This window comes from Protopterus annectens, chromosome 5.part0 (assembly GCF_019279795.1).
Source record: "Protopterus annectens isolate FY-2018-M chromosome 5.part0, PAN1.0, whole genome shotgun sequence".
Taxonomy (NCBI): domain Eukaryota; kingdom Metazoa; phylum Chordata; order Ceratodontiformes; family Protopteridae; genus Protopterus; species Protopterus annectens.
The window spans coordinates 136,326,633-136,341,123 of NC_056735.1; the positions used below are offsets into that span (position 1 = coordinate 136,326,633).

At 40.2% G+C, this 14,491-nt stretch overlaps 1 protein-coding gene across 2 annotated transcripts in view; it reads right to left on the reverse strand.

Annotated features, from left to right (window-relative positions):
- TMEM131 (transmembrane protein 131) overlaps positions 1-14,491 on the reverse strand; it is a 3,850,119-nt gene that overhangs the window by 648,762 nt on the left and 3,186,866 nt on the right. For both annotated transcript variants that reach the window (XM_044072169.1, XM_044072168.1), the window contains exon 28: positions 3,549-3,735. In XM_044072169.1, the coding sequence (XP_043928104.1) occupies positions 3,549-3,735 (187 nt within the window). The remainder of the gene's footprint in view (positions 1-3,548; positions 3,736-14,491) is intronic.

Consider the following 14,491-nt stretch of genomic DNA (forward strand, 5'->3'; position numbering starts at 1 on the left):
GGAGGTTAAACAAGAGAAGGGAACCTATCTGTCACTACCAGCAACACAAACACTGAAAAACTATCCGAAAAAAGCACCTACCACACCTGGAGCTCTGAGACCACACTGCTTGGCAAAGCCATGGCAAACATGAAGGGGTATTACGGGTAAGGGGAGGAGCTTGGAGCTCGGCACAGATGCTGGTGAAGCTGCCGTCTCAGAATTGATCCGGATCTGATTCCCATAGGTTGATGATCAAATGAAGTCAACTACTTCAGATTATCTTTTATTGGTTTTGGAAAAAATGTAATTTCTCAAAGGGTTTTCTGCAACTCATAAAGATTCTTTATGATAGTTCCTTAGCTTATATAAAAATAAGTTATGTTTCAGAATCAATTTCGATTAGTAAAGGAACAAAGCAAGAGTGTCCGCTATTACCTTTACTGTTTACTTTGACTATGGAACCATTTGTGAATTACATAAGATCAAAAACAGAAATTAAGAGTACAAATAAATTGCAATCTAAACTCAAAAATACTTTTGTTTGCAGATGATATTCTGTTGACACTGAATGATAATAAAAATTCTCTTAATTCTCTTTTTGAGGCTATTGAAAATTTCCAGTCTAAATCTGGTCTTACATTTAATGAAGAGAAAACAAACATTTTATGTATAAATTCTACTATAAAAATACCACCAACATTTCAAGATATCAGTTTGTAGATATTTAGTCTTTTTTCCATATGTTAATAGAGTTAGATTTCTTCTGAGGCATTATTATACTTATTGTACAGAAGGAATTGTTTATGTATTAAAGTATACCTGCAACTTGTTTTATATTGGGGAAACCTACAGAAGTTTTAGGATTCGACTACAAGAATATGTGATGGATATTAAAAATACAAAACTGGAAAGCGCACTAGGTGCTCATTTCTCTCAGTATCATAATTGCAAGCCTTACGAGTTAAAAGACTGTGTTTTGGAGAAGGTTGAAGTTCTTCCTGGGAAACGTGAGTTGAAAAGAAAAAAAAAACACTGCTTATTTTAAAGTATGGTACCTTGGAGCCTTTTTGGGCTTAACAAGGAGTGTAACTGGAAATATGTGATTTGAATAATTTAATTGTATTATTACTTTACTGGGGATGATTTGACAATTCTATTAACGAGAATGAGAGTATTTAAACTGATTTTGTTAACTGTGTTTTACTCTTTAAAGGCGTTCATGCCGAGGAGATAAGTTTTTTATTAAACTTGGATTTTCTCTTATCAGTGGCCTTTTCTTGTTGGTATTTTTATTGTTTAATTACTTGTAGTATTGCTATAAATTCTACTATATCTGACATAGAAAAAAAATTTCTAAATATACAGTTAAATATAATAAAATAAAATATTTTGGAATAATTTTAACTAAAACATTAAATCTATAAAAATAAATATAAATTATAGTAACAGTCTAGATATTTAAAGAATCATATTAATAAATGGGACAAATTCCTATTTACAGTAGAAGAGAGACGTTTATGAATAAAAATAATATGACAAAAAATATTATATTATACAATCATTATCTCTTCCCATCTCTAAACAGTATACAAGAAAACTGAATTCCTTAATGCTTAGATTTCTTTGGCATCTCAACAAACCTAGATTGGCCCTTAATCATCATTTAAGAAGTTGGCCTTATGGGGGAATAGGATTGCCTGATTTAGAATTATATTCCTTATCCACTATTACAAAGACAACTATTTTTTGGACAAATAATTTCATAGCTAAATGGAAAGACATACAAGAGAGTATTTGTTTAAACTTTAACCATCTAATACACACATGCCATAATAAGATAACTAATAACTTTATTTGGCTATTAAAAGACTGCACTTTGGAAAAATCAAAATCAGTTAATAAATTCAGCTTATATCTCCATGATATTGATCAACTTTAGAAATTCTGTGCAAAAAAATCCAGAATATAAAGCTTGGCTATTCTTAACATTTCCTATAGCATATACACAAAACAATGTAAGCACATTCAGTACATCTACAATGACTACACTTCAAGAAAAAAAAACTAGTATTATTGGTATCAGTTAATGGATAAAGTTACATTCGCTAGATTTTATCTTAAAAATGTAATTTAAATAATGCACTGTGGTTAGATATTCAAAACTGTAGATACTCAATAGAGAAGAGAGCAAACAATGCAACAAACAAAAAAAAAGTTCCAAAATTCACAGAACTTTTAACTATATTGATGCATCAAAATATTACAGAAAAAGTACTTCTAACAGAAGTCTATAAGATGATTAAAATTAAAACAGAATATTACAAAGAAAATTATTACGACTATTTTAAATCCATTAATAACAATTAACCAAATGAGAATAAAAAAAATAGTATCATCCCCTAAACACACCACTTGATCCTTAACATGGAAACTATTTTCTTGGAAACTGATACATAAAGCATTCATTACACCACATAAAAATAAAATTAATGTCCAAAAAGAAAGTTGGATGCTGGAGATGTAAATTGAACATTAAAGCAGACTGGCAACATATGATTTATGAATATGTTGCAATTAAACCATTTTGGAATTATGTTAATTCTTTTTTACAGGCTGCATTCAGCGATAATTTTACATTAAATAGATGATTAATTTTAATACCACAATTTCTTCATGTGTTAAAAAAATAAATCACTTTCTTCTTTGGAGTATCTTGTTAATCACAAGGAAAGTGATCACCAAAAATAGGAAAAGTGAATTGACTCCATCAATAGAAGACTTTTTCAACACTGCAACTGAAGTTTGTCATCTAGAGCTATTGTCAATCAAGGAAAGAACAACTAGAACCACCACTTCTTATAATTAGTGGACAAAACTCAAGCAACTGTTAAAACAAGCAGACATTGAATAATTAGAAATGAAAAACAATTTCATAAATTATTCAAATTTCTCAACCTTTTTACTTTAGTAGACACCTTGTAAATAGTTGTTCTTATTTATTCTTGCATTATTTTTTTATGTATCTATGCAATTTCTATACATATTGTAAGGTTACTTTTTGTTATTCATTCGTAAATCTTAATAAAAATATTTAGAAAAAAAAGAATATACAAAAGTGCATATTAAAAGCACAGAAAATTTTTATGGAAAAAGAATACCAGCAAAGGTAACAAGAATACGCAAGTATACAACTATGTAATAAAGAATTTAAGAAGAAAAAGCCTTAATAAACAAACAAAAAAAAGGATCGCTTATCTCTATAAAAGCTCGAGTGCAAGCTAACCATGTCTAGAAGCGAAAAACAACAAGAGATCTGAGGTATGTTGGGGGTTGGTGCACTGTGGGTAGGGAGGAGCTCCAGAGTTTCAGGTGACTATGAGCTATAGTAATGGCAGGGTTAGATCTGACCCCAGCGGTTGAACAATGAATGAAAATTGACAACAGATCATTAATTTAGCATTTCCCTGAACATCATTCTGAATGATACAGTGTGTCCAAGTTACAAAATACAAAAGTCCTATTCATATTATATACTATAATACTTAAAAAGCAATAAAATGTCTCACAATATAACAATGTCTTTAGAGGCATTTGGTTTTAGTGCAAACTCTTCGCAATTATCAACTTTAAATCCATATCCTTCACAAGCATATCCACTTATCTCCAGGGATTTCACATATACTGGAAGCTGTCCTGCATTTTCCACTTTAAATATTCTCTTCAGTGTAAAGTTTGGCTCTTTAATTCTGACTCCTAAAATAAAACAGGCATTTGTGAATTAACTGGCAAAGAAAAACAAGATTATGAGCAAGGCAAATGTGATTTTACACAAATTCAAGCATACCAGGCAAACAGGATATATCAGTCTTCATATGAAAAACTAAATATGGATAAAAATTCAGTGCAATAAAAGATATAACCACCAAATAGTCTGTAATAAAGCACAAATTAATGGCATATGGCAATTTTTAGCAGTTTATCAAACTGAATAAGTATATATGTTATTTTTTATTGTTAGGACTGTATATTAATTTATTTGTTTTGGAAAAAATCAATATACAATTCACAATTTAATGGAATAATTTCAATGCAGCCACAATCGTATCAGAATAGCAAAGTAAATTAAAGTCCCATATTCCAATAACATAAATATGTGAAGCAACCAACTTTACAACTATGTCATAACTCTGCAAATTTCTAACTTTCTTCAGAACTACTACTGTTTCTTAAATACACACAGTCATTTTCGTAACTGGGTATGCATTATACTTAAAAGTTATGCTATTAAAATCTTAGGCCTCCAACTCAAAGGATGTTGTATATAAAACATCAAAAAAGCATGAAGGATAGGACAGGATAAATATAAAAACAAAAATGGCGTGTGTAATACAAATGCATGGATTTTAAAAGTTTTACATATCACCTTATGTACTCACAGAAGAAAAAGGGAGATTTTTAATAAAATAAGTATAATAAAATGTGTGGTGACCTAAATAAGACTAAAATAACCAGACATAATAAAGACTACACAACATTAAAGGCACTAATCAGGCAGTACAAAGTTAGTCAAGTTACTGATGGGTATATCCGTGTCAGAAAACTAAATATGTATGTTATTATGTAAATACAAAGAAATGACAGTAACTTTAATGCTGCTTACCTAAAAGGATAATGTGATCATGCATTTTATCAGATTAATAAAGCACAGCTGTGCAAGTAAATTTATCATTACAGGAGATGTTCCAATAGTTCACTGTTGTAATAGCGTAAGCTATTTGGGTCCTACACCCCTGGCCACTGTCCAGTTTTCAAAGGTTTCGGGCACCTTCCATGTTCTCTGTCAGGAGCTCAAGAAAAGCTTAGTAAAAAAGCAGAGCGCAAATCTCTTCAGTGCTTTATTGCCTGAATAAAGGGAGATAAGAGCCCTAAAAGAATAATGCTAAGAAACAAAACCAACAACAAACTCTATACACAAGGACCTCCTCACCCTGGCAATAAAAAAAAAAAAAAAAAAAAGGCAGGATTAAAAAGGCTGTTGGAGGGAGAGGCACCTACTGCACCAGTTACAGTTGTCTATTATAACTATCTACTGTTATATTAAGTTTACTTACACAACTCTTCTATATTGCTTAAGCTATTTAGGTAGATTACCATACCTTAGAAACTAAAAGGAAGAGGAGACCAATACATTAAGATTCAAGGAGGCCTTGAAGAATGGTCCTAGCAAAGCCTATTATGGACCTGGAAAAGTATAAAAATTTGTAGTGTACTGAATAAGCTGACAACACCCTTGTGAAATATGCCCTAACTCTGCCTGGAAGTGACTTATTATCGTGAGCATAACAAAAGGCAAAAAAAAAAAAAAGAAAAAAAGTTATGTACTCACCATAGCATTCCATCTGAGTTGTTGCTCTTCATTTGTCTTCATCCTGTAGGTACTCAGATCCGACTCGGCCGTATTTCCAGCATCTGATCTGAGCTCCAAGCTCCTCCCCTACCCACAATGCCCCTGTCTCCCTCCTCCATTCAGATCAAGTTTGCTGTTAACCATAGCTAACCATATGTATTACTTAATTACCACTGCTTTTCCTACTTCTCTTAGCGTCCTTCCTAGTCTTACCTTCTGTAGACATGTCACATTTAGTAATCTCTAATAAATGATCTCCAGATTTGCATTAATTCATGTTTATTATGATGGTTTTTAACTCACCCTTTGTTAATTTGTATGTTTTCTGTGCTATATTTTTGTCTGTATGATATTTTTGGTATTATTTCTAACAAATGTGGAGATTTCTCCCCGGGCCTCTGCTGTAAATGGACCTTATCCAGTTGGACTATTCCCGGTTAACAAATGAAAAATAAAATAAATAGCATCCCAACCTGACCCAAGGCCTTACTCCATAACCATAGGTCTCCAGAGATATGAGGAGAATAACAAATGAGTGCTAAGGTGGTGACTATACCTCTTCTATCCAGACCACCATGCAGTCACAAGGAGGAGGGTGGGATGGTTGAAGACAAATGAAGAGCAACAACTCAGATGAAACATTATGGTGAGTACATAACTTCTTTATCTAAAGTTGTCTTCATTTGTCCTTCAACCTGTGGGACAGAGTCCCCAGCCACCAACACACCTGGGTGGCCCTCATGGAAGGATATTCCGGATCATGGCAGAGCCAAAGGACGCCCTGTTCCTAGACAGAATGTCCAACTTAGTATGAAATGTGAAATGAAAGTATGCAAAGATGCCCAAGTGGCCGCAGAGCAAACATCATCCAGCGAAACTCTGGACCAGAAGGCAGCTGAAGTAGCCATAGATCTAGATAAATGCGCCTTAACATGTTCTGGCGGGGGCAAACCTCTAGCTGAATATGCCAGGATAAAACACTGGGAAATCCAATGTCCAGGCTTAGAATAAGACAGAAAGAGGTGGTCAGATTTATGGAAAGACTTAGACCTATGTAAATAAAAACATAATTGTCTATGAACATCCAACAAATGCAATTTGTACACTCCCTTGTCCTGAAAATTCGGAAAGAAAACAGGGAGATTAATAACCTGATTAATGTTCGATTCCAAAGCCACCTTGGGAAGGAAAGAGGAATTAGTGCATAAAGACACCCTGTCCTTATGAAAGATCATATATGGAGGTTTGATTGACATTTGAAGTTCTGAAACCCTTTTGGCTGATGTAATGGCAATCAGAAAAGCCATTTTCCAAGACAAGAACTGTAGACCTACTGAAGCTGCAGGTTCGAAGGGGGGAGAGACAAGAGCTTGCAGAACCAGCGTAAGATCCCAAGGAGGCGTTGGGTCCTTAATTGGTGGCCAAAGCAAAAAGGTACCCTTCAAAAAGGCCTTGCAAAGCTTAGAAGAATCTGTGTTGTCACCTACAAGAAAAATAAATATAGCTGCCAGCTGGACCTTGACTGTGGAAGAACTGGCACTTAAGTGAAAAATGTTTGCCAAAAATTCGAGAATCATCAGAATTGGAGCAGTAAAAGGATCTAGATCACGCTGAGAGGCCCAGACAGCAAAACGCTTCCAGCTGCTGGAATAAATCTTTCTAGTGGAAAACTTACGAGCCACAACTAATATCTTTTTGACCGGTGAGGATAACCCGGGAGTCCTGACCATCATGGGAACCAAAGCAACCAAGTGGTATGCTTCAGACTGACCAGATCTGGGTGAGGTATCCCTGAGGGATGATGGATCAGAGATGAGATCTGGAACCAGATCTAATGTCCATGGAGGACACACTACATGAGACCATACAGAGGCGAGTCAGACTTGGCAAGGCCAGAATGGGGCAATGAGGATGACCGGGCTCCCCAGCCTGCGAGCTTTCTGAAGGAATTTCGGGATCAGAGGGAGAGAAGGGTAAGCATACAGAAAATCGGAGGGCCAAGTGTGAATCAGAGCATCCCTGGGGGAGGTGGGTTCAGAGCAAAAAACTCCCTGCAATTTGCAGTGAAGAGATCGCAGCAAGGCTGACCCCACTTGAGAAAACTCTGTTTTGCTACCGAAGGATTCAGAGACCACTCATGAGGCATCACAATAGACCCTGCTGAACCTGTCCGCTAGAATGCTGGACCACCCTGGAATGTGCGTTGCCACCAGAAAACGGCCAGTGGAGACTGCCTACTCCCACACTCTCATGGCCTTGCAACACAGAGGAGTAAGACCTAGTTCCCCCCATTTGTTGATGTATCAGACAACTGACATATTTCTCGTCTAGATAGCAATCGTCCTTAGAGGAAGATGGGCATGGAGAGCTTGCAACATTAGGAGCCCCGCCCTCATCTCCAGGATGTTGATATGCAATCAGTCTCGTGGGGAGACCAACTGCCTTGGACTGTCCTTCCCAAACAATGCCCCACAACCCGAGTAGGGAGGCGGCCATGGGAGCCCTCAGAATAAAAGGATGACCCCAAAGAAGATCCGGGGAATGAATCCACCACAGAAAAGAATCCCTGCATGCTTGAGATACATGAATCGGGTGAGACAACGGAAGATCTAGCAATGACCACTGAACTGCCAGAGTCCACTGCAGTACCCTCATGTGTAATTGAGCTGCAGGCAAGAGGGTGATCGTGGCCAAGACCCCAATGCCCGCAAGACCAATTCTGCCATTGCAAACTGGGCTTGAAGGTTACATACGACATGAAGTTTCAAGGACTGAATTCTGTCTGAGGCTGGAAAAGCCTTGGTCTGAGATGTGTCCAACCGACTACCAATGAAATCTAGAACTTGAAATGGAGTCAGCAGGGATTTTTTGCGCTTGATGGTTATGCCCAACTGGTGGGCTATTTGAAGAAAGGAATCCCTTGCTTGGCAGAGTCGATGCCTGGAAGAGACAGAAAGGAGCCAATTAGCCAGGTAAGGGAAGACCTGGAAGCCCTGCAGACGCAAGTGAGCCTCTACCACTGCCATCACTTTGGTAAACACCCTGGGGCCTGTGGTAAGACCAAAGGAGTGCGCTCTGAACTGATAATGACTGGGTTCCAGCTTGAAGCAGAGGAACCTCCAACAGTGCCTGGCCATCTTGATGTGGTAGTACACGTCCTGGAGGTCGACCAAGCACATCCAGTCGTTCTCCAGCAAGAAGGGCAAAATAGACTGAAGAGTGACCTTCCAGAATTTCATCTTGGCAACTGACATATTTAAGGTGGAAAGATCCAGAATGGGTCTTAAGTCCCCCATTTTCTTTGTCACTAAAATAATCTGGAATAGATGCCTAATCCAGACTGATCTAGGGGGATGGGCTGGATGACTCATTTTTCTAGCAGCTTTGCAATTTCCAGTGCTGCCTCCTCCTCCTTTGCGTGGGTGGAATGTCCGGTAGGGGGTTGGGCGGGAGTGGTGGTTGAATGAAAAGGACTGAATAGCCTCTGGATATGATCTGCAACACCCAGTGATCATCTGTGACCGACTCTCAGGTTGTTGGCTGTAGCGAGAGGTGTCCCCAGACTGCCTCCAGAATGAGCAGCTGGGCAACCCTTCAGGGCTGCTGCGTGGGCCTGCCCGAGAAAGGGTCTCAAGACCCTTGATTCCTAGGACCCCCTCTGTCTCAGCGGTGGTGTCTATCAAATCCCACTCTGTCTCTAGTGGAAGGCAAATCCTGAGTATCATGGGAGTAGCTCTAAGATTTCCAGAACCACATTTTCTTTGACCCCAGCTGATTCCTTGAAAAGTTTCATTGAGGGGTAGAGAAGTGGATTTCGACGGCAGACAGAGTCTTCCCGTCTTTCTCACTCTGGACAAGAGTGTCGCATACTGACTTTCCAAAGAGGGTGGAACCGTTGTACGGGATATTAGCAAAAGACATCTTAAAGGGCTCCGAGAATGCACAGAGCAGAGCCAGGTGTGACGCCTGATGGCAATGCCCCGTCCCGTCAGCTCTAGCGGCACCCTTAGTAGCATGAGAGAGAAGCCGCATAGAGGTGTTATCAATTGATGTGAGGGTGGCCATACGAGAGGAGAAAACCTTCTTGTCCTCCTCTGACATGGACCCTGGGGTTGACACAGTGATATCCTTGACTAGGTCTCGCTGAAGTCTATTTATGTGTGCCATATAGTTCAGCACACATACCAAAAATATGTTGAAGCATACACCTGCTTCCCAAAGCGGTCCATCATCCTGGACTCTTGGTCTAGCGGATGGACTGCAGAGCTCTCCTGTGCGAGCTCCTCCTTAGTGGCTGCTACCACTACCATGGCATTGAAAGGGGATCTCTTGGTCCAGTAAGTCCTATCTGAGGGAGCACTCAGTATCCTGTCAGGGTGTTTGGGTATTGACTCCATGTCGGGCTTCTTCCATGCCCGAGATGTAATTAGATACACCAGTGGATCCACGGGATTGGACACCCAGGATGTAGAGGGTCCTGCACCAAACACCTCCAGAACACCAACTCGTCTGGGTTGGGTTTCTGGACAGACCACCCCCCTCGCTGATGGAGACATCCTTAGCATTTGATCAGGGGGAACACTCTCCTTCCTCCAAATCAGTGTCCTCTGTATGGGACTCCAGTGGGGAGTCAATGTGCCTCCTTTTAGACATATGTTTTTGAGGCATCGCCTCAGGGGAAGTCTCTGGGGAGGACTCGAAAATGTCTGGCTGCTCCCATGCGGGAGCTCCCTGGGGTGAAGAGGCAGCAGTATGGCAGAATCCGTACCAGAAGCAGATGGATGGACTCCAAAGACGAGATCGTCAAGGGTCTCGATGGGATTGAGAGAACCCTCTCCACCACATCAAAGGCAGAAGGAGAACGAACCGCCTGAGAAGAGGCTACAGATGGGGCCGCAACCCTCTGCATCAACGGGGGAACCAGAGCCTAACCTCCAGGCGCCAAGAGTCCGACTGGAAGGCTCGGCTTTGAAAAACTCAGAACCGAAACCATCCCCTCAGATCTGGTACTGAGGCTATGGCTTTGAGAGCTGGATGGATTAAAACTCATCAGATCCAACCCACCCAAGGTAACGTCCGGCATCGAAGCACCAGGTACCATTGGTGCTGACCCCTCGATGCAGTGTGTCATTGGATCCGAGAACTCCAAAACTGGGGGTCAGACTGGAGAAGGAGTAATTAGAATAAAGCTGGACTGCATGCCCCCCCCACTCCAGAGGTAGAGGCAGCAGGCAAGACCCCCAACTGTATCAGGTTGCAGGTGACTCTCTGCATCATCCTGTCTACCACGGCTTCGGAAAGACTGCAGGTGGATTTGGATGAGGTGGCCACCGACATGGCCTAGAGGAGTGGTGGAGTGATGCCGAGGCCGGGGAATGGCTCTGAAGCACCTCCGGCTCTGGGGGGGCAGTGAGGGGACCGCTTCCTAGGCTTGTACCTATGCTTATATTTGTCTTCATCCCCGGTCCTCTTTGCAGGCGGTTGAGTCCCAGAGGCCAGGGCGGAGATGGAAGAAGCAGTGCTAGCAGCAGAACTAGAGGCCTGGGCACATGTGGTAGGAGGGGGGCGAAGACCTTTCAGAATCAGTTTGTTCTTCCTGTTGATTAATGTGCAGGGATTGAACCCCACACAGATTGAGCAAGAGGACTCAAGATGGGCGACCCCTTAACACTCAACACACAGAGTGTGGCCATCAGCTGAGGAAAGTTTCTGGCCACACTCCGTGCACTTATGAGAGGTCCAAACACAAAAACACACTCATACGCATACACTCCTAACGATAGAAAGGAAGAAAGTTTGTTTTTTTTTTTTTTACCAATGTGAACGCGGGAGGGGGAGGTGATAGAAAAGGTAGAAGGAAGAAACTAGATAGAGACTTAAAGCCCACAAAAAATACAAACTTACCCAAAAATTAGCTCAGAGCAGTGGATCATGATGCTTACACAAACGCAGCAACCGAAATCTGAAGGGAGGAGGGCGACAGGGGCATTATGGATATGGGAGGAGCTTGGATCAGATGCTGGAAATGCAGCAGAGTTGGATCCAGTCAGATCTGAGTATCCACAGGTTGAAGGACAAATGAAGGCAACTTCATATCATAAGGTAACCATATGGTCATAGTTTGCTTTGATAATGGTTGTCCTTTCCTCCTAACTTCATAGGAGACAAACAGCTGATCAGCTTCCTTGAAGGCTTGAGTTTTGTCTCAGCCCTTTATAAATGGTGTGTGCTGAACATAACCAGTGTGTGAAGATTCCTTTATCCCATGTTCCTGAGGTCAGAAAAAAAGACAGGGAGATTAGTAATCTGTCTTAAACTCTGAGACCACTTTAGGCATCAAAGGAGGATTAGTTCTCAAAAAACTCTGTCTTTGTGAAAAACAAAGTATGGTCAACTCACCATAAGTGCTTTTAACTCAGAAACTCTCCTAGCAGAAGTGTGAGCAATAAGTAAAATAGTTTTCTCATATTAAGACCTCAATTCAGCCCGATGATCTAGTTCAAACACAAAATAAGTAAGCTTTTCTAGCACAAAATTAACATCTCAAGGCAGAGCCACCTGTATCCTAGGGTGACACAATACTCATTTCAAAAACTGTAGCTTGAGAATGGTTAGAAAGGGGGTACCTAAAGGAAGACAAGATAAAATTGTCAACAAATGAGTCTTAACAGAGAATAAAAAAGCTGCTAACAAAAACAAAAAAAAAATGAAACCAACTAAAGAAAAAAAGAAAAATTTGAAGAAGTCCAGTAATCATTTACGAAGTTGGACGAAAGCACTTATCTTTTTATATTGTTTTAAGTTTAACTCTTTCGTTTAATTAAAGTTTAAGGTTCTAAGTTTTTTTGCTGTGGTGGTGGCTCCTTTCGCCTATTTGTGTTTTTTTCTTAAGGGAATAAAAAGGCCAGAAAACAATGACTCACACAGGTAATCAAGAACCAGAGACAGGCCTGAAGATGGTCCTTGGACTGGCACGAAAGAGAACATTTTTTCCCACTTGCCCGTATGCGGCATTTTTTTCACTTCCTTTAGTACCTGCTGCATGTCATCAGAAAAAAGGTACCTAAAGGGAATCAGAATTATGTCACCCAGGCACTGAGTTGATGAGTTTCTAGACTGGGGTGTACAAACAACCTGTCATGTGTGAGCAAATCCAGTTTCTCCATCTCTATTAAATCAGGCAGATCTTTCCTAAAATATTTTTTTCTGGATTGAGACAGTCTTCTTTGTTCTTCTTTTCCTGTGAGTAGTCTACAGAAATTTCCAGAAACTTTTTCTGACACATATCCTGTTCAGATGCACCCTGCTTCATATACGCAGCACCCTCATATAGGAAACCTTTGGCCCCATCACTCTTCAACACTACTTGGGCTAGATTTGCTACTGATTCCTGCTCCTTCCCTTGCTGTGCAACTTCACCTGGACTTTCATACTGATCTCCTACAGAAGGCTACAGAGCATCATCATGTTGTATATCTTCTTCAGATGCCTCCTGCTTCACTTGTTGGTCCTTAATCTGGGGACGTGTAATTCTATTACGTAGTGACATTGCCTGTGTTGGATTCTCCACACTAAATCCTTCATATGTTGCTGATAACTGATGACTTCAAGTTTTATTTAATTTCTGCCTTACTAAAGAATAGTTGTATAAAATGGGTCTATATTATCTAATCAACCACTTAACTTGTTGAATGCCTAAACATTGATAGCTAAGGGTCGAAAACTTACAATCTCAAATGGCCAGGTAAGTGAATTCTTTCATCGGGAAAGAATTTGCTTGGCTATTACTGGGAATTTGCCCTTTCCCCAATGTAGAGTGATCTCGGAGTTGGTATATTTAGTTGGGGGGGGGGGGTGTGTGGGGCTTTTTTACGGCTTGGAAGTTTACGTTAGTGTGGCAAGGCCAAGCAAATTCTTTCCCGATGAAAGAATTTGCTAACCTGGCCATTCGAAATTGTAAGTTTTCAACCCTTAGCTGTCGACATTTAGGCGTTCGACAAGTTAAGTGGTCAATTAGATAATATGGACCCGTATAAAATCTTACCATAACCATTGATGTCCTTCTTTTCTATGTTGCAGTATTCTTTACATACGGGTTTTCTTCTGCCCAATGACCCGTCTGGCCTGTATACAAAAGCTTATAGCCACTGCCACTACATGGGACATCGCATATAGGCTCGGACAGCGTCAGCCATAAAAGGACATCTGCAAGTACCATCCTCAGAACAAGGAAGCCCCATAAGGAACAACAGTCCAAAGGCAAAGGACGCATCATCCTAGGAAGAGACAAGTTGCAGGGGGAAGGTGGGAGGGACAGAATACTGCAACATAGAAGAGAAAGACATCTACGGTTATGTAAGAATTTTCACAGCTATTCTATGTCTTTCTAGTCAATGTTGCAGTATTCTTTACATATGAGAGAGTGCCAAAGCTTAGCAGAAGAAAGTGAGGAAAGACTTTCCACAAATCCATGCAGAATAGTTCTAGCAAATCCTGCCCTGGACCTAGAGAGGCTATCCAACTTGCAAGGTTTGGTAAAAGTAAAGACCAAGTAATACCTTCCAAAATGAATTTATTGTCCGGGCCTTTAAAGAAAGCCCCTGACGAAGCAAACCATCTGGTGGAATGGGCTCTGACAGAGGAAGGCAGTAATTTTCCATGAAAATCATAACAAAACACAATAGTTTTAGAAATCCAAGATAAAACGGTTTGTTTAGAAACACGTAACCCCAGAGTTCTGGGATGAAAAAAGACAAAAAGCTGATTTGACCTTCTCATAGCTTTTGTCTTGTCAAGGTAAAATCTGAGTTGCCTATGTACATCTAATGTATGCAAAACAGACTGATTAAGACACAACTCATTCACCACTTTCGGCATGAAAGGAGGATTAGTTTTCAAAGACACCCTGTCCTTGTGGAAAACCAAGAAAGGAGGGGATGACATCAAAACCTGAATCTCAGAGACCTTCCTAGCAGAAGTTAAGGCTACCAGAAGCAGTTTTCCTAGAGGAGCCGAGGCAGCAAGTTAAAAAGGAGACAGAGTTAGCTTCTCTACAACATAGTTAAAATCCCAAGGAGGAGGCACTGATTTCTGGGGGAGTTT